Source organism: Apodemus sylvaticus, chromosome X, assembly GCF_947179515.1.
Source record: "Apodemus sylvaticus chromosome X, mApoSyl1.1, whole genome shotgun sequence".
Taxonomy (NCBI): domain Eukaryota; kingdom Metazoa; phylum Chordata; class Mammalia; order Rodentia; family Muridae; genus Apodemus; species Apodemus sylvaticus.
In genome coordinates, this window is record NC_067495.1 from 132,271,806 (window position 1) to 132,298,436 (window position 26,631).

Genomic DNA, 26,631 nt, shown 5'->3' on the forward strand with positions numbered 1-26,631 from the left:
GATCTGTCAATATGATCATATTATAGAACCAACTATTAAAGAAGGACCAAAGCCAGTGGCAACAACACATCTTCATGCATATCCTCACTAAATTATGTGTTTGGGGATGATATTAATATTACTGAATGCAGTTTCTTGGGCCTTCCAATGTTAAAAACAGATGAGGCACCTGAGATTTTATATGTATTATGCTGTAATGGCGGCAAGTCAATGATTCTCAAACTTTTATGTTCTGTGTGCTTCACAGCCTTACAAGGTAAATGCATAGCCCCAGGGCATGGAGAAAGGACTCTGAAGTTAAAAGTGGAAAGCACTGGATGCCCTTCCAGAAGACCTGAGTTTGATTCCCAGTACCTACAAAAGCAGTTGTAACTCCAGTACCAGAGGATCCGATGCCTAGTTCTGGCCTCCTTGGATACTAGGCATGCATGTGGTGCACAGACATGCATGCAGAGAAAACACCCATACACATAAAATAACTCAATAACATTTAAAAAAGAAAATTGTGAAAAAGAGCTCTAGGAAATGAAGAGTGATGTATGATGAAACAAAAGCTCGCATGTCTCTATTTCACTTGTCTAAAGAGCTGAGGACATTTCTATGTGTGTCACTACATGGGTGAACGCCCGAGAACAACTAGTGGGAGCTGTATCCCCCTTCCCAGAAGCTTTGCTCTGGACATAAGTTTTGGAGCCTTTTGGTTCAGCTTTTTCCTTTTGTTGTTTCTGTGATCTTGGGAGAGTTATTTAATTGTTCAACAATCTCTTCCTCTGTAAAATGCAACAAAGATGGCTATCCCTAAGTGGAAAAGAAGACAGTAGATACCAACAGAAACTACTTTTTACATTGTAAATGTTGGTTATATTGTCACTGACAGTTAATCCCTCATTTTGCAGACATCAATACTGTGCTTTTCTGTTACTTCCCTGGTATCATCATTGATATATTAAGTTCAGCTTCTATGCTTATTCAATAGTACTTTATAGGGTGCCAGTGGTTCCCCAAATCATTCCTCTGGCCACTACAGCTAGTTTCCTGGGTAGGGACTATATTAGACTAAGCCATGAATTGCCAAACAAAGAATGGGTATCCACAACTAGGTCCATTGGAAAACCTAGCTTCCAAGCAGGTACCCAAAGAGCTGCATGAACTGGACAGACTTAGGAATGTGGCAAAGCCTCCATGATAAACTTTATGGGAGACAAAATGAGCTGCAGAATGCTGGGAGCTAACACTAGTAGAGAAGGGAAGTACAATGTAGTGGCCAGATGCAAGAACAGCCCACGGAGCAGTAAAAACTAGCTGTCATATTTGTTGGGGAAAGAAACATGATTTAAATCATTATCTGTCTTTGTGCATTGGAATCTTGTAGATGATATTTCTTTTTTTGACTGATGTAGAAATTAAGGCTCAGAGTGGTCAATTAATGATTCATATTCAGGCTCTTTTTTTCTCTTAGACAACATCTCATACAAAGAAAAACCATGTTTGTTCACAGGAACATCTACAATATTTAACCCAAGCAATTGAATTGTTTTTTAAAATGAGAAATATAAAAATGTTTGGTATAAAAATCACAACTATGACCTGGGAGTGTAGCTCGGTGGGAGAACAAACAAAGGCATGGGTTGTCTCCTCTGCCACCAAGAAGTAAACAAACAAATAAATAAAAATAAAAGTGGTGACACATCTGTCATTGGTGAAAGTTGACATTTATTTATGTGCTTCCTCAAGGTAACCTCAAGGTAACACTGCACTGAGTCTATTTTTAAAGTATAGGAGGCAATTGGTGTGTTTTCAGTGAGCGAATGAGTGATCCACCAGTGTTGATTATATCCAGAAGCTCATAGGCACATAGACATACTTAGGTTATAGTCAAAACATTGCACCAATCTTCCTGAAGTGAATGGAAAGGTTTCTTTTTCTTTTTCTTTTTCTTTTTTCTTTTTCTTTTCCTTTTTCTCTTTCTCTTTCTTTTTCTCTTTCTTTCTTTTTTTTTTTTAATTTTCAAGACAGGGATCAGGGATTCTCTGTGTTAGCCCTGGCTGTCCGGGAACCTAAACCAGGCTGACCTCAGACTCAGAAATCTGCCTGCTTGTGACTCCCAAGTGCTGGGATTAAAGGTGTGCACCACCCTGGCTGAATGGAAAGGTTTCTTAATTATGAGGTTCTTCTTCCATACGAGTCTCAGCAGAAGACCTGAGAAGTTTAAGGAGGCATGTATCTAGACCCTGGCTTTCAGAATCCCCAGGAGATGGTAGAAAACAAACATCCAAACAGCAACAACAACAAAAAACACCACTGTATTTTTTTTTTTTAGCAGGCTCCCAAGATCTCATTTCCATGGCCTTTACTACTGGGCACAGAAGAACAACAGACCAGCATAGGGTGTGATTGTGTTTCTGGAAAATTCTGTCTTATATCATAAAGTGAAAGAAGAAGGAAGCTTTAGAAGAAATCAACACAGCATCCAAGTGACAGAGCTAGGCAACTGTGGCTTTGAGTCAAGGAAGATGGAAGATTCAGGGCTGGAGAGATGGGTCAGTGGTTAAGAGCATGTTGCTCTTGCAGAGACAGGTGTCCAGATCACAGAACCCACGTGGCTGCTCACAACCTCCCATAAGCCCAATAGCAGAAAGCCTAATACCCTTGTGTAGCCTCTGTAGGCACCAGGTACACATGTGGTGCATAATATATACAAGTAGGTAAAATACCCCGACGCATAGATAAAAACAAATAAATCTTTAAAAAGTAAGAAAAGATGGAAATTTCAGGTCAAGTAGATATCCCCAAAAGTCTACAATGTAACTTACATGGAATGGGGAAAAAAGTTAAGAAACCGGGAAAAAATTCATCATGGGCTTTGAGAATATTTTTAGTAAATACATGACAACAGAATTCAGATTTTTCTGGACCCTTGACATGTCCTCGAAGGACCAGATCAAAAGAATGGCTGTCAGGGATGTACTTCCTGGTTTTCTGGGCAGTGTCCAAAAGTCCTTGGGAAGTGTGATTATGTTAGAGAAGTTCATCTTTTCCCCTGATTCTTGGCTTCCTGCTATTGGGCTTATGGGAGGTTGTGAGCAGCCACGTGGGTTCTGTGATCTGGACACCTGTCTCTGCAAGAGCAGCAACATGCTCTTAACCACTGACCCATCTCTCCAGCCCTGAATCTTCCATCTTCCTTGACTCAAAGCAACAGTTCCCTATTTCTGTCACTTGGATGCTGTGTTGTATGCTAGGAACTGAATCCAGGTTCTCTGCTGGAACAGCCAGTGCTCTTGACTTCCCAGCCATCTCTCTAGTTGCACATTTATTTTTTGAGTCAGGGTCTTGCTGTATAGTCCAGGCTAGCTTGGAAATCTCTTACCGACTGAGCCACCGCTCCAGCACTAGCTTGGAAATCTCAAGCCTCTCCTATCTCTAATTCCTCAGAGCACCCTCAGTCACATGCAGCCTCTGCTTGTTGTGTTGGTAAGAAGCTATGCCATGTGCCCTTTCAAATCTCTAGAGTCTCCAATTCTACTTGTTATACAGAAGCCATCTGTAACATCTGTTGAAGAAATGACTGGAGAGTAACCGGAGGCACAGGGCAGTGGAAGCAGATGGATCTTTTAAGAATGGAGGCGAGCTAGAGCAAAGCAACTGGTGCCCCAGTGCAGAGCCAAGCGGCTAGGAGCGAGACGGATGTGTAAGATGGTGTTGGGACCTTTGCTGAATATGAATGAAGTACAAAAAGGAAGCAGTAACAGGAGCCTAAAGGAAAAGAGAAGAAGAGTATTGATACTGGCTAGAATCAATAGGAGATCGGTGTGGCCTGTGCTATATTCCCCAGGCACTAAGAGCAGGAAATAACAGGCTACATCCATCAGTCATGCTAATTGGGACTGGTCACCACACCTGTGCCTGAGGTAACTGAATCTACTGATAACTCTCCTGGAATTCTGCATTTACTTCTCACTGTCAATAAGGTGCCAACTGCAAACATCCCCAGTTGTAGCTATTTGTCTTTAGGAAAAGCTGCTGGTCAGGCAGTGGTGGCACATGCCTTTAATCCCAGCACTTGGGAGGCAGAGGCAGGCGGATTTCAGCATTCAAGGCCAGCCTGGGAGTGAGTTCCCAGGACAGCTAGGGCTATACTGAGAAACCCCGTCTTGAAAAAAACCAAACAAACAAAAAAGAAAGGAAAAGCTGCATCTTAATCATTATTATGCTGTAGCTGACCATGGTACTTTGTACACATCAGGCAGTGCATGTCTTCCTTAGGCATGCATGTCGTTTTGTATTGGTTTACTTGATGGTCTCAGTATTTAGACTGTGAACTCAATGGGCTTGTGCCAGATTAATCTGTTTCCTGGAACTTAGTTTTGCAAACTTTTATTGGCTTAAATTGTGTTCAAGTGCGTGCGTGGAGGAAAGAATGGATGAGGAACCATAAAAGAGGTGGGACTAGAGTATCAAAAAGACCGCGTGCTGTTCAGGCACTGCATTTTCTCTTACATATTTATCTGTGTCATTGTGGCCTCAATAGGCCTGTAAAACTTGGAAGATGGTGGTGGATGGTCTATGATTTACGTACAGTTTAAATGGAATACACTTTGTGGATCTTCCTATGCAAATCTCTAGTCACTACCTTGGAGAGTTACTGGAGGCAAAGGATAGTGGAAGCAAGTGGGTCTTTTAAGAGTGAAGACAAGCTAGTGCAAAGCAACTGGTGCTGGATGCTTCCAGAGCATGGGAGAGATGCGAATTAAGGGGTGGAAAAAGCACAGTTCTAGTTGCTAAAATCAGGACCGACAGATAGTTCAGCACCTGCACTAAAGAAAGATACATTGTAGCTAAATGATTGATTTGTAGGTCCTCACTGGGTTCCAAATTTGAATGAATCAATATTACACCACTATAGTTACTGTTTTCTTGTGCAATGAAATTTAAGGTTGACCTTGAAAAGAAAAAAATTTAAAGATTGATGAAACAATGTGTAAAAACATTGGATCCAGTGTGTAAATCTATTGCAGGAAACATGGCTAGATCAAAGACAGCTTTTGAAAGCTTCGCTGGTTCTTTAGATTTTTTTTCCTTCTTAAAAAATGGTTTTCCCTCAGAGGCCAGCAGAAATTAACAAAAGTTGACCCTCACAGGAGGTATACTGCATCCTCAGTCATTATTGTAATGTGATTTGTACATATTAACTCATTTCTCGCAACATTTTGTGAGGGATACCATTGCGTTCTCCATTTTAAAATTGACAAATCTGAAGGACGAGAGGTAATACAATGTGATCAAGGTCATAGCGCTAGAAGTGAGGGAGCTGAGATTCACAGACAAGAGTATGGCTCCAAGGCTCCAATGAGATTTTTTAAAAAAAGGGAAGAGCGCGTTGGTTTAGGTAAGTACCTCATTTGTATGGAATTTAAAGAAAATCGCTCATCTTTTTTGATTATGGCAAATCCAGCATTTACAAAGAGCCAGCCAGCTATTACACCAGAGAAGGCAATACATGCTTCAGTTGCATCCTTAGTCTTCTTCACAAAAAACTTGGAAGGTATTTCATCCTCATTTCCAAGACATTCCCCACCCCCCAAAAAATAAGGTTGAGTGATTAAAACGATTAGCCGGAAGACGGCCATGCAAACGGGCAATTTGCACTGGGAGCTCTGCCTTTGCTGGCAGTGAAATCAGGCGAAAGGAGGACCCCACAGGGATGCCAGGAGAGTACAATGAAATAATGAATGTAAAAGGCCTCAACGAACAAGTGCAAGGGCTAAGGCCTGTGCATTTGCATCGCGGGAAAACCGGTTCCCCAGGACCTGGTCCCAGGCTTTCTGGCCCCAGCCCAACGCCTTCTCCTCCCAGTACCCAGCTTTCTCTTCAAATCTCTTCGTCTCCTCCGCTCCTGCCCCTCAAGCCTCAGCCGGGCGGCAGAGCGGAGAATAGAAGGTACGCGCGCGAGCAGGAGGCGGGGCGCTCGCCCCGAACCTTTCGAGGGGCTGGTCTGCGCGCGTGCGCCTTACTTCGGCGGCTTCAACCGCCCCGGCTCGGTGGCCAATCAGAGTCCCCGGCGCGCTCGAGACGTCTCCACGTTCTGTGGGTCGTGTGCGTGCGGAGGGAGGCAACGTAAGGGCGCTCGGCGAGCCCGTCTCTCCTCGAATGAAAGGAAACAACCCCTGGCGACAGAGCCCCGCTCTTCGGCAGTGCTGGAGAACCGACTCCCGCCTTCCCCGTCTCCCCTCGTGGGCGCTGTCCTCCCTTCGCCCAGCCGTGAGCCCCACTGGTGAGTTCCCCGCGATAACTAGGGGCCCCCCATTCTCTGTCTGGCGGGAGAAGAAGAGGATGGCGATGGCCAGGCCGCCGCCCCTGCCCGTTGTTTCGGGGGGACTGGCGGTGGTCTCCTTCATTGTCAGGGACCCCCAGAGGCGCCGCGCATTGTCGACGCTCCCTACAGAGGCTGGCGACCTAGTGTCGCGGGGGCGCTGAGGGACACGTTAGACGGCAGCCTGGATTTCAGGGGAGGGGGCTTCACATCGAAGGAGAGAAAAACTGGGATGGGGGGTTAAAAAAAACTCTGCTGTCGCTCAGATCTTTTCATTGGTAAGGAGGGTGACTACTTTCGAAGTGTAAGAAGAAAAAGAAATGGTTAGGATGGCATGAGGGTGAGCCGTACGGAAAGAGGGGGAAAAAAGAAAAACTCCCTGGTAAGGGGAATCGGATGAAAGTGATGGGTAAGGAGATGCTTTGGAGTCAGGTCCTTAGAGGACGAACTCCTGGGGAAGGGAGGAGTGTAAAGAAGGTGTTATTTTCCTGAATTCCAGAGACTTGGCCAAGGACAATCGGAGGGGGGGACCCCGACTTTCTGGCTGAAAGGAACCTACTCAAGTGTTGGGAAGGAAAAGACTTTTTCGAGTTTATTCAGCGCCTTGGTTAGAGGGAGATCTAGGAGGCTAGTGTGCGATTGGGGAATAAATAACGGAGAGAACCCGCTGTTTCCTCTCTGGTCCTTTATTACATGGGCGAACAGCACGGTGTTCTTTTGCAATTTCTGTTCGTTTCGATATTCTGTGTGAAAGTGAAAAACAAATTTTTTGATCTTTGAAAAGCCTTTAATTTTTCTCTGGTTCCTACGTAATATCGGGTCTTATTCATACAGTTCAAATTTCTTCACTACCCTTTGGCTTGAAACAACTGGAAAATTCCTTTAGTTTCCTTTTGAATAACCGCAAAAAAAGCACTGCGAAGCATGTAATATTATCGTGCAACCAAATTCAGGTGCCCTTCCGGTACATTTCCTATTCATTTATTTCTCTTCACTGCAACTTTGCTGATAGAAGACCATGTTATCTTTGGAGGATCGCACTTATATCTGTTAATTTCAACTGGCTTGCATGCGGAAGGTTTTTCATCTTCCGGAACTGCAGTTTTTGTTTTGTTTTGTTTGTTTTTCGGTAGAAAACGCTCTTTTAAAATACTAGCCATTGAATAAGCTCTCGAATTCCCTCCTTGGTCATCCAGGTGGTTTCTACCTCGATGCTTCACAGCATCTTGGACAATCTGAAATGCATTCATTGTTTCAGGCAGGTTTATTTTCAGACGTTTAAACAACGTTTAAGATTCTGTTGTTTTTTTCACCTTTACAGATTATCCATAATATTTCTTTGAAGGGAAACATCTCATTGTTGGGTTAAAGTCTTGAACTTTGAGCTTTGCTGTTCTTGAAAAACCTTTAAATTAAAACGAAAGCACTAAATAGACGTTTTTGAACCCTGTAGTGTTGCTGGTTGAATGTCCTTATTCTGCTTAACCCTAGACCACAAGTGTGACAGCAGTAGATAAAAATCTGTATTTTTTTTGATAGACAGTTTTGCTAGGCGTCATTGTTTCCATGATGGGCTCTGCTGCTGCATGTTTTATAAGGCAGATGTAAAAAATCAGCAAGCTCTGCACACATGCATTATTTGAATTTTAGTGGAAAAATCCAATTAGTCATTGCATAGCAGGGCAAAATTGTAATCGTTTGTTGCACATTTGCGTGTTTCTGTTCACTTTACAAATAAAACAAATTATCAAGAAATACATGAATGTTTTATAATGCAAAGTAAGTATATATGTATACATATATTTTCTTTTAGACTTTGGAATCTTTGGTATCTAGAAAATCAGGTTCTGAAAATTAAGATGAAAAAATACACTATTAGTCAAAAGAGATATTTATGTTCAATACAGATAGAATGGGGCTAGCATTTCAAAGTCAGTTTGGGGAATAAAGAGTGATTTTTCCCCCTAAGAATTTTGCATATTTTCAGTCATTTTTTTAAAGCCAGTGCTAGGATTGTTTAGAAACAGCACCTTAAAGATGCCTATGAAGATTAGATTTATAATGTACCATCCTTTCAGCTGGCCTGGATGACCTGGAGAAATGCTGGATACATCATGGTGACTTAACAGTGCCTATTATTCATTGCTTGGCAGTAAAGAAAAGCCATTTGAAACTCCAGTAGCAGAGCTGGGTGCTATTTATGAGTCTTGGTGTTTTTGCATAGCTCTGAAAACTGGAGCAGCTATACTTTTCATAGAGCAAGTGGACATATACCTGCTGGAGCAGATGCAAACACACTTCCTCTTTTGTTTCTTTTGTTTCTCTGCTTTCTTTTTTTTAAAAAAAATGCTAAAAGATTTGCTGCCTAATTCCAATCAGTTTCACAGTTTATATCCAGTGTTCTGAAATCAGTATTATTGAGAAGTACCCCATGGCACTCGGGAGACTGAGGTATTTAAAATTATAGATAGCATTAAGAGAGACAGTGAGACCTTTGAAGTCTTGTTCAGAAGCAAATAGTGGATATAAATTAATGAGAAATGTTTTCTTTGTGGCTTCATATTACATTACATCCTGATGATCCACTGTGAATAGCTCTGAATGGCGCATTACCTTGCTGCTACTGCTGCTGCAGATAAAAGATGCTTCTCAGAGAGTAACCAACTAGTTAGTGAGCCAAGTCTCTGAGCACAATGTCCTGAAAATACTTAAATGTATATAAATGGCCATATCTTAATAAGCTAATTTGAAGACAGAAGTTTGAGATTCTAATGATTATGATGAGCCTTATAGCAACCTGGGTCTGAGCCGCTTATTCCCAGTAATTGGGCAAATTATACAGATCAAAACACTGGTTTGAAATTTGTTGAGTGATGGTATTAAATGATGTGTGTTGAGAATGATGATCCAAATCTGTAGACTTCTGTGTTAGAGCTTTTCTTCCCTTTTTTGGTTTGACTGTACAACCTATAATTATAATCTGGTCAAATGCGAGGCTCATTCAGAATTTTCCTTCCACTGAAGAGCATTGCTGATTTATGTATGGAAGTTCCTGCATGTAGGAGACCACTATCAGATTGGCTTTTAATAAGTAGACTTGGGATAAGTCTCAGTCAAATAAAACAGTTTAGTAAATATTGGGATCCTAAAGACTGCATTTTATGGTACAATATTAGAAGTTTTATTATTTCATTACATGAAAAAGGAACAGAATAGCAATAATCTAAAGTAAAAAACATGGTTTTCTTAAATTTGAAGTATTTGAAGTTTTAAAAATAACTTTCAAAGTTATGCTTAATTTTACTTTTAATACTTTATTCAGTATGTGAACTGGACAAAATTAAGCAATTAAAGAATTCAGTTTTCAATATTTTGTAGTTTTCCTTGTAGTTTTAAGTTGTTCTTAGATCTTTATCATTCTGTTTCCTTGGTGGACATATACCTAAATTTGAAATTTATTTTTTTATCTTTAATTATATTAGTGGATGATTTAATTTTGTGATTTCGGTTTTCTGTAAGTTTTTGAGATGGGTCCTCAGGCTCCCCTTGTGGCCCAGGCAGTCCTCATACTCATGATCTCTTCCCTGAACTTCCTAAAGTGCTGAGATTACAGCCATGCACCGCTATATGGAGCTGTGTTATAATTCTTATCACACAAGAGTAATCTGATTTCACATATGTTCTAATTTGAATTTATTTTGATTTCTCTCAATTACTCTAGATTTGATTGCTTTCTCTCCACTTCTCTTTCCCTTTCTTAACATGTATTATGTATGGAAGGCATTTTGGGGTTTTGATATTTTATCTATACAAATATTTAAGTAACTATATTAAAATCTATGTCAGACATTAAACTACTTGTGTATATACATATAAGCCAATTTTTAACTGAAATTAACCATTTTGTTGCATTCTTATTCTCTGTAGCATTTTTTGAGGCTTAAAGTGGCATTCTTTAAACAATTTAAAAAACATGTCAAGCTCAATTGAACAGAAAAAAGGGTCTACAAGACAGCGTAAATGTGGCTTTTGTAAGTCAAATAGAGACAAGGAATGCGGACAATTACTGATATCTGAAAACCAGAAGGTGGCAGCACACCATAAGTGCATGGTGAGTATATCAAGAGACCTCAAAACCTTTCTCAAGATAGAGTCTTAATAACTAACATATTAGTATTGCTGAATATTAAAGCAAAGCATGGTTAGATTTTTAAGAAATGGTTTAACACTATGCAATGTCATTTTAATAGAAAATTCATTTTTAAGTTTAGCATCTTAGTCATTGTCTTGATGTAATTATATGTGAACTATAATTTTTTTCAAATGTTATTTATAGCTGTTTTCATCTGCTTTGGTATCCTCACACTCTGATAATGAGAGTCTTGGTGGATTTTCTATTGAAGATGTCCAAAAGGAAATTAAAAGAGGCACAAAGCTGGTAAGTTGATATTTTTGCCTCTTAAGCATAGAATTACTTAACACTCATGAGGAAGGAAATTACTTATTTTAAAGTGTATTACTTTGTAAATTTCCTATAATTTTAAATTGTGGGCTGTTTTTATTTTCTAGCAAGTAAATCCAAAGCTTGATTTGTTTACAACTCAACAAAAAGGAGTGAATCAATATCTTGAAATATTTCTTCTCAAAAGGAAAATCTTCTTAAAGCCTGTGATCACTTACAAAATAAGCACTCTACTTAATTTGCATGTATCATGTTTCAAATCTTCATTCAAATGTAATTTTCATAATTCTGGTGTGTCTTCCCTTTTCATCATAAAGTTAGTGTGGGTCATCATAGACTGAGATGGCAGTGGCCCCTCAGCAGGAAAGTGATAACTCTTGCTAACAGAATCTTGCTCTGGGGTTTGGGTATATGACACAGCATATATGACTTTGGATAACTTTTGGTGAATTTTCCAGGAGTTCTTCCAAAGCTGCGCTAGAGTTATGTTCCTGTAGTTACCTTCACCACCAGTAACCAGAGTGGCAAGCTGTTATATTACTCCTTGGGAAAAGTAGCGTCATCTCAATTGGTATTTACAACACCCGACTTATCATGCAATATTCAGTTGATTGAAAGTTTTCTTTTCTTTTGGCTACTTTTTCTTGCTTGATCTCTTAATTGAAATTACATCCATTGTTGTAGTGAGATCTTAACTGTGAATGTTATCTTATCCCAACCCTAAACTATATATAAGAATAGAAAAGATTTGGGATTTTTAAATGTGATTTTTTTTTGATGACTTTTTGTTGCTTCATGTAACTGTAGTATGCTGATTTTTTTTTTTTTTTTTTTTGAGACAGGGTTTCTCTGTGTCGCCTTGGCTGTCCTGGAACTCACTCTGTATACCAGGCTGGCCTCGAAATCAGAAATCTGCCTGCCTCTGCCTCCCAAGTGCTGGGATTACAGACGTGTGCCACCACTGCCCAGCGTATGCTGATCTTTATAAAGAGATCAGTACACCATATTTTTATTTCCTGGTTCTTGAAACAGATTCAGATGCAATAAGAGAATGTTATTTACTTGAAAATAGTGATGTAAATCTTATTGCTTCACATATTCTTTGTCTTTATAAGTAAAATTCCTTCCTCTTCTTGATATGTTAAAACAGGGCCCACTTGACAGTGCCTCCTGTAGTCAAACCTGGTATTGGCCCTGATATTGAAAGAGGGTTAAAAAACTATCCTTTTGAATGATACATGAAGCAGAAGTATACATTTGTCAGTGTTGCTGTATTCAGCCAAGATTTAATTTATTTGAACCTGTTTGTAAAGAAAATACCAGAACTGGATACAAGTTTTACTATTAGGAACTATTTTGTTTTGAATGTCTTAAACTGGTGTGTTGATTCCCCTACCCCCACGCCAGGTGTAGCATGCTATAAATAACTCATATTGCTCCTTGAACTAGTGAGTGGAATAATATTGAGGGTTAAATGCCTAGAAATAGTAATAGACTTGGACTTGAATCCCATCTCTGTCACTAACTGGGTAACCCTGAGTAAGTTATTTCCTTCCCTAAGCCATGTATCCTTATATAAGGGATAGTGCGCATACCTGCCTCACAGAGTTGTTACAAGGATTAAAAGAGACTATGCAGGACTAAGTATGGTGCTCAGAACATAGGTAATATTAAGACTTGATCAATGGTAGCCACCTCTGTGGTTATTCCTTATAGATAAAAATAAAATCCTGCTGATGTCATTGAAGACTAATGAAAGCATGCTAGGCAGACACATCATGAGATTAAATACTTTTTAGGTGCTTAAGAAGGAATCCATGCCTTCAAACTGCGGAGTATATGCTTTACTCCTAAAACTACACCTCTAGCCCTATAGCTTTTTTTTTTTTTTTTTTTTTTTTTTTTTTTTTTTTTTACCATGGACACATTAATGTTATTTTAGACATGTCATTAACTTCCTTGTCTTTTGCCACCTATCAGTAGATACTGTTTTATTGTCACATACTGAACAGTGATGACAAGAAATTGTTATAAAAAGGTAGAAATGTTTACCAGAGGCTGGTGGAGATGACTCATCGATAGAATGTTTCTCAAGCATGCACACTGTTGCAGAGCACTAATTCACTAAGAGTTACTACTTGTTTCAAAAGCTACTTGACACTGTGGGTGTCTTGAATTGTGGGATAGCAGCAAAAGAGGAATGTATTGGAGACTGGATTGTTTTCTTCTTCACCAGCCAAGGGCTTAGAATTTAAATTACTCATAATAGTGAATTGGGAGAGCAACATTTATACATTTTAGTTTAAAATGATTTCTGAAATTTAAAATTTGTTGTTTATACAATGTGCCTGAGTGTTTGCCTGCTTGTATATATATATATATATATATATATATATGTGTGCATTATGTGTGTGTCTGGGGCACATGGAAGCCGGAAGAGATTGGATTTCCCCAGCATTGGAGCTGCTGTGAAGGTAATCTTCTGAAAGGGTCCTATGAAAAAGTACCAAGTGCCCTTAACTACTGAGCCATCTCATTAGCCCCTTAAATTTTCCTCTAAGGTTTAGTTTTCATTTACTTTGTGTGTGTGTCTTTGCTTATATGAGTGTAGCTTTCCATGGAGGCCAGAAGAAGGCATTGGTTTCCTTGGAGTCAGAATTATAGGCAGTTATGAGTTGCATGATATTAATGCTGGTAGCAGAACTTGAGTCTTCTATAAAAGTAGTATATTATTTTAACTGCTAAATTCTCTCTCCAGGTACTGAAATAACTTAGCTTTCAGTTTTCTTCCTTACATTATATTGTTTTATTTTTAATGAGGTACTGCCAATTAACCAATATTCTTGATTTTAGTTTTCTTTACTTTCCTTGGTATAGCTTTGTCTAAGCAATAAAAGGACCACAGTTCAAGTAGGAACAAATTTTTAAAAAAGCTTTATATATCTAAACTATGTATAAGGCAAGTACCTGGCTTCCCTGGTCAGCTTTGATACCCAAGATGTAGGAAGAGAAAAAGAAAAGCATATTTGCATTTCTTATTTATTTTCTCATAATGACTTCAGTTCTTATTGAAGACATATAAGACCATACGTGTACTCTACCAGCTGTATTTCGTTTTGGTTTTGGTTTTTGAGTCAGGGTATCATGTGTCACTGGCAGGCTTGAAATTGCCTATGTAGCTGAGGATGGCCTTGATTACTAATCCTCCTGACTTCTCTTTCCAAGTGTCGAGATTTTATAGATAGGTGCCATAGCCACCTGTCCAGTATATAGACAAAAATGTAATTTCTAAGTAAAGTTATAAGTAATCTTTGCTCTTTTGAATTTGTTGTGAGGAGACACTTGAGAGTTGTATTTGAAGAATGTATTCTTTCTGAAGCAACTTGGTAAGATCACTAAGATCTAACACTGATAGTAACTGTTGCTAATTGGTACCTGTGTCAGATAGATAAAGGATGTCAAAAGAATTCAGGAGGTCATGTAGCTCACCTTCCTTACCCCTAAGCAAGATTTGCCTACATCACCCAGGATGATTTGTACCTCTGCCCTGTTCTGGTGTTAGGAAACTGATTCTTCTCAAGTCACACGAATAAGCACAGTAATGTATTTGAGAAACTCATTCCTCTGTAATTCAAGTACACCTCTTATTTTGTAGCTCTTTATTCTGTTTCTATTAAAGAAGTATTCAGGGTTTTTTTCCTTCCCTTTATGTAAAAAGAATCCTTCCTATATACACAATGGACATCCTCACATGATTTGCAAACTGTCCTACTTTTAAGTGAGAATATTCTTCCACACCTTACAAACTCCTCTGAATGAATGTGTTATACTTTTCCTAGTACTAGAACCAGCTGACACTTACTGAGTGCTTGATATGTGTTAAGGACTAGGCTACTTTAAATACAGGTCCTAATTAATCCTCACAATCATACTGCAAGACGGGAAAGTATTCATCCCTGCCTTACATAAAAGGAAACTGAGGCTCAGAGAAGTAAAGTCTATGGTCATATAGTTAGCACATGGCAGATCACAGATTTGAACCCATGGCCAGAGCTCCTAATAATCAGGTTATACTAGCTGTTCTTTTAAGCTGCTCCATACCAGATTACATTTTTTAAAAGTATGATAGCTTCCTAATGCAGATTGCAAAGTTTAGGACATACTCAGACTCCAATTTAATATATTTTGTGACTAGCATTACCTTGCTAAATGTTAGGAGAGAACCTTACATGTATGCTAGGTAAAAATGATCTATTATTACACTGGAGATATTTTTTGTAGTCTTTGACCATAAGAAAACACATCCTACATAGCATTTATTCAGTAGGAGAGGACCTGTAGCATGGCAGAGGCAGACAGGGTGTGTATAGTTAGGATCTAAATAGACATCTAGTGAATGTTCATTCTTTTTGGAGGGTGTTCCCTATTCAAAGGTTAAGAAATCTTCCTAGAGATAGTCAGATACTGGAATACTTTTGAATTTTATCAAATTAACGTTAAATAAGAATGGTTAAAAGTTTTTTTTAAATATCAGAAGAATTTTAAGTCAGTGGGCTGGAGAGATGGCTCAGCAGTTAAGAGCACTGACTGTTCTCCCTAAGGTCCTGAGTTCAAATCCCATCAATCACCTGGTGACTCACAACCATCTGAAATGAGATCTGATGCCCTCTTCTGGAGTGTCTGAAGACAGTTACCATGTACTTAAATATAGTGATAAATAAATCTAAAAAAAAAGATTTTTAACTCAGAATGAGAAAGGCAAATGGGAGGTTTTTTTTTTTCTTGGAGACAAGTTCTATACCACAGTTATTGTGGAAAATGAAGCATAATGATTGCAATTTATAAGCCTGCTTGCTCTCTGTTGATGTCCTGTGGGCATTTTAAACTCTACCTGTCTAAACCAGTTTTTATAACCTGCCCTGAAATGTGATTCTTTGTCTTTCTGAATCCCTTATCTTCAACCCTCCCACCTGTTGTGTGGATTCTCTTTCTGAGCATGCTTTGTCTTCTAAAGATTTATTTATTTTATGTATATGAGCACACTGTAGCTGTCTTCAGGCACACCAGAAGAGGCCATCAGATCCCATATAATTACTGGGAATTTAACTCAGCTGAGCCATCTCTCCAGCCTGTCTTTTCTTCCTTTTTCTTCATGGTACCCTGTATGAAGCTTTCCTCTTCTAGGTTTTTTGTTTGTTTTTGTTTGTTTGTTTTTTGGTTAGTTTTTTGGATTTGGATTTTTTGAGACAGGGTTTCTCTGTATAGCCCTGGCTGTCCTGGAACTTACTCTGTAGACCAGGCTGGCCTCGAACTCAGAAATCCACCTGCCTCTGCCTCCCAGAGTGCTGGGATCACAGGTATGCGTCACCACTGCCTGGCTCTCTTCTAGTTTTCTAATAAACATAACCACTAGTAATTGCTTAACTACTTTTCACAGCTATTGCCAGGCTTGTGAGATGCTTCAGCTCTGGTCAAGGTTCTTGCTACCGAGCCTGACAACCTGAGTTTGATTAGGAAGCACATGATAGAAGGAGAGAACCAACATGATCCTGAGAAAGCCTGTCTCAATGTACTTCCCCCAGCCTGGTCTCCATCCTCAGCTTTTTAGACACCCCCTCTATGTGTTCCTTTGCTGCTGCGTCACAGAAGTTCCTTTCGTATGGCTCAGCTCAAGCTCATGCTTGTCTCTGCCATATGGACCAGCACTGTATGCTTTGGAGTCAGGACACATGGGCAAGCTTTTTCTTCCATGGTGAACTGTGGTCTCCAAGAGAGTTCAAACTCTTTCCCTGGCGTAGCATCGCATGGGCATAGTGCATGAACGTATTTGGCATGTGCTTTAAATCTCCTTTGTGCTCAGTGCTGCTCTAATAAGTGGGCACTGATCAGTCCTTGCATTTCAAAAAAGAATGGGTCTAGATAGGAGAAAGTGGCAAGCCTTTAATAATGGGCTGGGTTTAAACTGTACTAACATAAAAATTCCCGATTTGATTAATTGCTGTTGTACTGTTGTTTTGAGGCTTTGGCACTTTGAAAGAGGAGTATGAACTATGTTAAAAAAAAATAGCCTGGTTACTTCTTCAGTATGGTGGGGAATGTGTATTTTTCAAACATGAGAAATGTTTTCAAATACCTCTTTAACTCACCCAGTGTTGTTACTTTTGTTCTATTATTGGGCATTATATTTGTCAGGTAAACCTTAGATTTTATCTTTATATGTATTTATCAAATATTCCAGCACCTACTTGGTGCCAGGCACCGTGCTAGATACTTTGGAAATAGACTTGAAATAAATTAGCGTCAGAAGTAAAGAGCACCAACGTGGGAGAGCAGGGAGAGAAGACCACAGCTGATGTAGCTGAGAAGTCAGAGGCTTTGTGGGGAATGACATCTGAGCCTAATATGGTGACCCACGGCAGTAATGCCAGCACTCAGCCTAAGGCAGGAGGAGGATGGGAGTTCCTGACAAGCTTGGGAGGACAATAACCTTTTCCTGTTTAAAAAAAAAAAAAGGGTGGCCTGATACTATGGTGGAAGGGAGGGTTTCATGGAAGAAGTGCTGGGTGATGCCGGATGCTGATGCTACGTAAGTTCTTATAACAGTGATCCTTGACCAACTTGCATAAATAAGAAAAGGGCTGATTTTAAGAAAAGCACACCTTGACTTTATAAGATAGAGTCTCACTGTATACTCTAGGCTGACTTTGAAATTCTCCTGCCCCAATCTTCTGAATGTTAGGAGTACAGGTGTCTGCCCCAAGGCAAACTTTTTCGTGGGAGACCTGATAATAGGGTTGTAAGACTTTCCCCCAGCTACTTGGGCTTAATTGAAATCAAAGGCAGCAAAGAAACAAATGCTTTTTGCTTTGCTGCAGTTAAACTTCATTTACAAGAACAAGAAGTAGGCCATGTTGCTCTCCCAGGACATTTGCCATAGAGTATTTGGGGAGGAAAGGAGGTAAAATTTCACCATGAAATTTTTTTCTCTTTATCTTTGTAACTGTGTGCACATGCATTATGAATGTATTCATGCAAGTGGGAATTCTTTTTAAAAGCCAGTTATGGCGTGTAGGTTAAATTTAATGTCTGTAGGTATTTTATCAGAAATTTCTATTAAAGTGAACTTTACTTTTGTGGTGATTAAGTAGGCTAAGCAGTGATGAAGAAAACTGGCTATTATGGAAATGCATTTCTTGAAATGCAGTCTCTTCTTTGCCTTCCTATAGTAGTTTTGTAATTGGGAACACATTAACTCTATGTCATAGAATTCCCATTTGTGTTTGCTAATGGAGGAGAACCAAATCCAACAATATGAAAGCAGAGCTGTAGGAGGTGCAGCTCACTGCTACATTGTTTGCACAGCATGTTCAAGGACCTGAGTTCAATCCTTAGAACAGCAAAAACAACTGACCGACCAGTCAAGTGAAGTAATCTCCGTGTGGCTCGGGGGACTCTTTTGGTGCTTACTTGAGTGAGCCTGTGTTTTGGGCCTTCTTCACAGATTAAATATAGCAAACAGCCTGGCAGTTCACAGTATTCTCAGCTGCAAAGACCCATAGTTGAGAAAAATCTAAACAGAAAAAAGTCTGCCCATGCAAAATGCCTGAAATTTTCAGTCGAAGAAAGGGAAACAAACTTGAAATGCTCCAATGGGAGAATGTCTTTTTCTTCTTGGACATGGTTTGGGTAATTGGATCAAGTTGGCATAAATGAGTACTCAGCAGAAGGTCAGAGGGGTACATTAGGCAAGAACTTCACAGTCCGAGTTCACTGTCCTTCAGGTTCCGAGTCTTCCTCAATTACTTCATGATAGGTACTTTTCATTGGCTCTTATTTTTTTAGAGGTACCTAGAATTTGAAGTCCAAATCTGTCTTGTAAGCAACTTGTCACTACTTTTCAAGGATGTGAGAGCATTCAGATTTTATTGAGGGGATTTTAGCTTCCTTTTAGACCTCCTCAGCAAGTTTTGATTTGCGATCCCCTTCAAAGAGCCTGGATTTGAAAACACGAGTAGAGCTATAATATCACATCGAAGCTGTTTGCAATTCATGCCTGGACCCTGGAAGTAGCATTCATTTAAATTTTTTAACAAGTAATTTGGTGACTGTCAACTAACTAGGTAGGCCAGAAGCTGCTTCTGTCTATGTTGGCTTTGTAAGGTATTATTATTCTCAACTATGATCCTGGAATTGTACAGCAACATTGGGGCATTTCTGACTATTTGCCCTAACTGTACTGTCCTGCTTTTTGGTTTTATGGGACTTGGTGTTATTACAGCCAAAAGAACGAGCCAGGCCACTGTAAGGTAAGCTTGTCTCTTGTGAAAACACCCTAGATACGGGTGTCCCTTTCTTTAGGTGCTTTTGACAATTTGTGTCTTTGCTTTACAGGCTCAGGACCATGGCTTCTTTTCATATCTTCCTTTGCATTTTCTGTATTCAAAGTAGTTTTCTGAAGCGAGTGTCTCCAAAGCAGTTAACCACATTGATGTATTGTGTGTGTGTGTGTGTGTGTGTGTGTGTACGCACTAAGCATTCCTCTGCTGCAGCTGAGCTCTGTGAGATTGTGCTATAAGGACTTCCATGTAGTCACTGGACTCTAGCTTTTCCACAAACACTTTTTCTGCCTAGCCACGAAGTTGGCAACGTCTTTTTCATTTTCTTCCTTGGGGCTACTAAGAACAGTTTTTCCTTTTGATCCTTAAGACTTTGCGGGGACTTGGTTTCCTTCTTGGCCTTGTTCAGTTGACTGAAGTGCAGGTATGCTTCGCTGTCTGCTTCCTACGGTCCAGCTAAATTTTAGTCTTTGAGTTCTTTGTGTGGCCTCTCATGCGTGACTTGGTTCCTCTTTCATCTGTGGGGTCAGCTCCTTGAGACATGCTTCTGTGGTACAGCTTAACCCACGTTAGCATACCAGACTTTCTGGCTGTTACCATGGCTTCTGAGCATACTGCAGAAAGGCTATGCAGTCTCCTGTGATAGGACAGGACCTTCTTTCCCAAATTCTCCAGCTCCAAAGCTGGAGATTCATAATTGAGGTTTCTCAGGTCATCCAGGAATAAGATGACGAATGGGTAAAAGAAAAGCATTATAAGTAACAATGTTTTTGCCTATTTAAAACAGGAACATGGAATAGGATACAAGCAGAGGAAACTGAGAGTTAACATTTATACCTACATCAGGGGAAAGGAAATTAGCTCTCAAGAGAATATTTAGTAGGTAGGTCAGCCTCCCCTCATTTGAGCAGGGAAAGGACACCATTGTTCTTGAAAAACATGTCCCTGTCAGATTAACTTTTGTTTTCCCACATTTGAAGGCAACTGAGACACATTGGAAGTGTGATGACAATGGCAGCTGACACTCTTCTGGACGATAAGTAGTGGTAAAGAGTGTAGTGGTAAAGAGTGTGACAACCTTCTGAGCTGATATTCTCTGTAAAGGCACACACTGGGTATGGAACTAGGCTACATCTCACATACCTCGATGTGTTGAGGATAGTGGCAATGGTGGGGTCTCATTCACCTCTTGTTTTAGAGAAGGGTCTCACTTTGTAAACCAGCTGGCTTAGAACTCACCGACATCTACCTGATCCTGCTTCTACCTCCCTGGAGCTGAGATTAAGACATCTGCCACTGTGCCCAACGTGCTTTTAAAGTATCTTTTCATTCATCAAACATTTCATACACTTATGCAATTAATTTTTATCATATGTATCTCCCATTACCTTCTTCCACTTGCTCCTAATGTCCCCCAACCTTGCCACCCTGGTAGCTTCATGGTCTTGCTTCTGTTACTCATAGTCCTGTGAGTCCAGTTATTGCTGCCCATATGTGGGTGGGTGTGAGACCATCCACTGGGGTATGGGAACCTATCAGCAGCCAAGTCCCCAAAGGACAGTGCTTCTCCCTTCCTTTCTAATGCTTTTTGTTTTAGAAAGAGCCTTCTCTTTTATTTCGATTTGATTTGCCATAATATTTCAGACATGGTTCTCCCACCTGTCTTCTTTCCTAGCTTATTTAATTACGATAATCTTTTCTCCCTACACTGTGCGCTTATTGAACGAAATTGTCCTCAATTTTACTTTTCCAGCTCTTGATCCTGTAAGTTGTATGTTCTTTTGTATATCTTTTGTTTGCTTGAATATATGTGTTAGGCAGTGCCTTGAGGGGTCAGAAGAGAATGTTGGATGCCCTGCAAGTAGAGCTAACAGATTGTTATAAACTGCTGTGTTGATCCTGAGAACTGAACCTTGGCCAGTGTTCTCATCCAAAGAATCATCTCTATTACTCACTGTTTCTGAGAAAGGGTCTCAATGCAGCTCAGGCTAACCCTGAACTCAGGTTGCTATCACAAGTAAATTCCTCTCAACTTAGTCTCCAGAGTTCTACTATTAAATAATCATTTTTAGAAACACCCAAAGGTAATTAGGTAAAGCCTTCAATCTTTTTTTTGTTTGTTTGTTTTTTTGGATTTGGTTTTTTCAAGACAGGGTTTCTCTGTATAGTCCTGGCTGTCCTGGAACTCACTCTGTAGACCAGGCTGGCTTCGAACTCAGCAGGCGTGCCGCCGCCGCTACCTGGCAAAGCCTTCAATTTTTAAGTGTGTGTATGTGTGTGTGTGTGTGTGTGTGTGTGTGTGTGTACAGATTGTTATAAACTGCTGTGTTGATCCTGCTGTGTGCACTACAGCATACTTGTGTGGTTAGAAGACAGCTTTGTAGAGTCAGTTACCTCCTTCTACCTTTATGTGGCTTTTTGAGATTGAACTCAGGTCACCAGATGATCACATTAACCTGCTGAGCTGTCTTGCCAGCCCAAGTCTGCAATTAAAAAAAAAACCCAACAAATCATGGATGAGGAAAAATGTGATATAAGATGCTTCAATCTTCAATAACAGAATTAATTTAGAATCAGTAAATTTATTGACTATGCATTTAGTTTTCAGGTTCATTCAGTCTAGGGCTGGAGTTATTATTCAGTGGGAGTGTTTGCCTACCATACACAGAGGCTTGGGGCCTTTCTCTAGTATTATCAAAAATAATATAGAAGGAAGAGTTAGTTAAAGTCTTATTATCAATTATTATTATTTATCAAATAATAGCCAAATAGGGATCAAAATTCTAAGAACGAAGATGAAAATGGCATGTGTCCTGTCCCATAGGAGTTCAAAGAGAATTATTACAGGGGGCTGACATGGGATGGTTGCCAGTTGGAGGCTACACTAGACTACAAAGTGGTTCCTTGTCTCAAAAAAGAAAATAAGTAGCTGGAGATACGGCTCAGTGGTTGGCAGCACTTGATATTCTTCCAGAAAACTCTGCTTCAGTTCTCAGCACCCACACACAGCTGGCTCACCACCATGTGTAATTCCAGTTCCAGGAGATCTGATTGATGCCCTCTTCTGATTTTCCTGGACACACAAACACCCATACACATAAAAAATTAAGGAAAAAATTAGGTAAAACAAACATCCTCTTGCCAAAATCTAAAGCCCCCCCCCCCAGTTCTTTTATTCCTAATCTTGACAAATATTTTCTTTTGTAAACTATTTTATTGATATTTTGTCCTATTCTTCATTGAATAGAACTGACAACAAAGTAAGCTATTTTGTTTTGTTTGTTTTGTTTTGTTTTTCGAGACAGGTTTTCTCTGGGTAGCCCTGGCTGTCCTGGAACTCACTGGATAACCAGACTGGCCTCAAACTCAGAAATCCACCTGCCTCTGCCTCCCAAGTGCTGGGATTAAAGGTGTGCGCCACTACTGCCACGCCAAAAATAAGCTTTTGATCACTTTAAAAACTTGGTCTTCTGGGGCTGGTGAGGTCTGCTCAGTCTTTTAACTCACTGGCTAGTCTTCCTAATGTCTGAGTTCATGACCATCTTTAAGGGAATTTGGTGCTCTCTGCTGGTAGGTGCTTGTACATGCAGCAGAACACTTATGTTAAATAACATTTTGAAGAGTCTTCCTGTGTTTCCTATGATTATTTTTTAAATTGCTTTCTGTTACCTTAGCTGCTTAAACCACTTACTTTGGACAATTCTGAGTTTATAGATGCCATAGTTGTCCCCCTGCCCCAAGGCGAATATTTTGATTTCCTTTGCTTTCTCAGTTGAGAGGCAGGCATTGAATGCATTGGCTGCACTATTCCTGATACTTTTAAAATAAATTTTTGTATAACAAAATACTTTGAATATTGTAGAAAAATCAGAAAATACAGAGAATTGAGAAAGCCATGCAAAGATAATAACTCAGCATCTTGCTCTTTACTTCCCACCCTTTCTAAAGACTGTATACTAGAGACATTATTGAGGTTGAAATTCCTGTAGTTTCATATTCTGTATTAACTCTCCACTTAGCATATATAGACCCATTGCTTTGAAGCTGGACATGCTGCTCGTGCCTGCTGTTCCAGCACTTGTTAGCCTTGAGACTGCGGGGTCACAGTCTGAGTTCAGCTTGGGCAACAATGTGAGACATTCTCTAAAAGAAAAATTCTCAGAAGGAGATGGAATAGAATATTTAAACACATTTCAATTGTTTTATAATTGGGACTGTTCAAAACAATTCTGTAATGAATTTTCTTGGACATACATTGTTTATACCTGTTACTATTTTCAGTAAATAAGTTGGAAACTTTGGGAACTTTGGGAAGGTAGTATTTCTAATCCTTTAGTTTGGAGGGTTTAAATTTGAAACCTAGGGCCTCACACGTGTAAGCAAGTGCGCTATGATCCTGCTATACACCCCAGTCAGCACATGCTTCTTTTTATGGTAATTACTTGAGGTTTCAGTACTCATTTGAAGAAGTGGGTTATTTTTTGTGTATTAATAGTGAGTGAATAGTAGTCCTTCTGTTTTCTGGGAAGTACCTACGTTCTTTTTACTTACATTGGGTACTTTTTAAAATGATAGCATGAATAAGTTTGAGTGTGATTTCCTTGGAGAAGTTTAAGAAATTTTATTGGAATTTATATTAGCCTCCTAGTACATCAACATTACTTACGGACCAAGTAGTTTAAATTTTGGATCAAAAGTGTCTGTTTCTTTGCTTGTTGTTTGATCTTGGTTTGGATTTTTGGAGGTAGAGTCTCTATAATATAGCCCAGGCTGGCCTGAAACTTGATCCTGCCTTAGCCTCCTGAGTACTGAAATCAGTGTTTAGAACAAGGGATCTGGCAACCAGGAAACAAAGTGAAGGTTTTGTTTTTGCCTTACTGTGACTCACTTTGATATGGCATTTATAGCTTCGGAGATGGTGCATTAAAAGCCTACTGGGTACAGTACACGGTGTTTGGTGAACCAAAGCTTTTAATAATGATTGTTGCATACTTTTAAAAAAGAATTGTTCTTGAAATATAGAGTTGGTCAATCACTATCTAATAAGTTCAGAATATGAGATAAATTGAGTTGAAAGAATCTTTTTCTTTTGGCTTGAATTCATAATACAGAAAGTAAGTAAGATAAAATTAAAGCAGACAGGCATATTTTCACAGCATAATCAGTTAGCTATTACAAAATACCCTCAACTCAAGGTATTAAAAGTACTATATAATTCTTTTATCATCTCTACTGGCCTAACTTCCAGTTGATTTTACCAGGTTCCCAAAATAGTGTAGGGAATTTTTTTCTCAAAGATTATCATTTAAATCTTTATTGATCTTCCTTAAATCTTTAATAAATCTTCATTTAAATCTGATTTCAAGAAACGTTTGCCAGTGGCATTAGGACTGGTGGTGACATTGTCGCTGGGACAGCAGTGAACTGCTAAGCTGTAGCATTAGCTTTCTTACTGGTTTAAGTGGAAGTTTTAGAGAAAAATGCTCATGAAATATTTTTCCTAATTACTTGGATCTAGCAAGTTCTGGATTGCAAAAGAGATCTATGTTTTTTATAGTGTTATTTTATATATAGCTCACCTCCATGATTTACAGTATTTCAAATGTTCTCTTGACCACAGTAGAACATCACACATTATAACATCCTATATATTTTGTCAGTAAAATAAAAGGTACCATCAGAATAATTTTATTCCATTTTTTTTCAGGAGACCAAATGAGGAAAATAACATGAATTAGATTTTTTTTCTATAACCAGTTTGCTTTTCCTGACAGAAATTGGAATGTCCCAGCCTGTTTGTGACAGTATAAGCAGAATTCCATTTGAATATTGTTTTGTTGTTTTTCCCTAGATGTGTTCTCTTTGTCATTGTCCTGGAGCAACCATTGGCTGTGATGTGAAAACCTGCCACAGGACATACCACTACCATTGTGCATTGCATGATAAAGCTCAGATCCGAGAGAAACCTTCGCAAGGGATTTACATGTAACTGTTTCATTTTGCTTGGTTTTAAAGCAGTCATGCTGTCCTCCAGTCTTTTACATTTTCCTCCATTCAAAGCATTTCATCATCATTATGAAAGCTGTTTTGATATGTATAATATGTAATAGTTAAAGAAATGATTTAGGAAGTGCCACACTGAGGTTTATAAAATAATTTCCAGTTTATGAATAAGGTGGGCTGTGCTGCTCATTTTTGCAATTTTCAAAATGAATTGAATTTAGTTTGCATAGTTCATATTTTATATTTTCCCCCCTCAGGGTTTATTGTCGAAAACACAAGAAAACTGCACATAATTCTGAAGGTATGTTTCATTAGCCAGTTTTATGTTTCAAGAGGAAATTAGAGTAAAAAAAAAATGAGTAGTCTTCTACTAAGTTTTTCCTTAAGATAGGTCTTATTATTCAATATCTTTATAATTGGGGGGTGTTATTACATCAAACCAATGTAAATAGAAAAAAAGAGGTAAATTTTTAAAGAAAAAATTACCCCAGAAATCTTATGAATGTACTGAAAACTCGTGTCATATTAATAAGGAAGAAACAGTGGTAGGGGTGACATGTTTCTCCATGGGTGGTCATTAGGATTCTTGTTCCAGTCAGCTATTACAGACAGCGTGAACCTGGGAAACTAGTGTACTTTGGATCCAAGTGCAATGTGGTGAAATTTCAGTGCCTTATCTGTGCTTCGCTTTTCATGGTTCAGTTATTTCATAGTTCAGCTCATTGGATCATGACCTGTCATAATCCAAAAATGGAAGTTTCCAAAAAGAAACAAGTTTCAAATCAGTTTATTTATAATATATTATGTTATTAGTAGTTGTTGTTAATGTCTTATTGTGTTCAATTTATAAGTCAGACTTTATAATGTGTAGGCATGTGTAGACAAAACCACATTTAGTTTTATTCATGATTTTTTATATCTATTGGGAATGTAAAAACAAATTCCCCACTGAGAAATAAGTGGAGATATAGTTTGTTTCCACTTAAATTTATAAAACTTGTTTAGTTATGTTTATATATTGTTAGCCAAGTTGTATTTGGTTTTAAAAGATATGGGGAAGTTAGTTTTAAGATTGAATTCTGACTTGGATCAAAGTTTGTTTTTTAAATTTTATTCTATTTGAACGGTGTGAGTGTTTTGCCTGCAGGTATGGCTATGCACCATGAGCATGTCTGGTGCCCATGAAGTTCAGAAGGGGCTCTCAGGTATTCTGGAACTGGAGTTACAGATGGTTGTGAGCTGTTAATGTGGTTGCTGGGAATCGAGCATAGGTTCTCTGGAAGACCAGCTAGTTCTCTTAACCACTGAGCCATCTCCACCTCCACATCAAACCTATTCAAGCAGATGGTTTTGATACATTTAGTACCTGTATAAAATGGATTAGATTCAATCTCAGATTATCCATGTTTTCATTTAGCTTTTACTCAAACTTTAAATGTTTTTTAGCTTCTAAGACTGTTCTGTTCAGCCGGGCAATGTTAGCGCACACCTTTAATCCCAGCACTTGGGAGACAGAG

At 39.1% G+C, this 26,631-nt stretch overlaps 1 protein-coding gene across 1 annotated transcript in view; it reads left to right on the plus strand.

Annotated features, from left to right (window-relative positions):
- Window positions 1–6,077: 6,077 nt before the first annotated feature.
- The window catches only part of Phf6 (PHD finger protein 6), a 41,666-nt gene continuing 21,112 nt past the window's right edge, over window positions 6,078–26,631 (plus strand). The window contains exons 1-5 of the mRNA XM_052170852.1: window positions 6,078–6,274; window positions 10,241–10,424; window positions 10,650–10,751; window positions 24,963–25,096; window positions 25,372–25,415. Of these exons, the coding sequence (XP_052026812.1) occupies window positions 10,287–10,424; window positions 10,650–10,751; window positions 24,963–25,096; window positions 25,372–25,415 (418 nt within the window). The 5' untranslated portion in view covers window positions 6,078–6,274; window positions 10,241–10,286. The remainder of the gene's footprint in view (window positions 6,275–10,240; window positions 10,425–10,649; window positions 10,752–24,962; window positions 25,097–25,371; window positions 25,416–26,631) is intronic.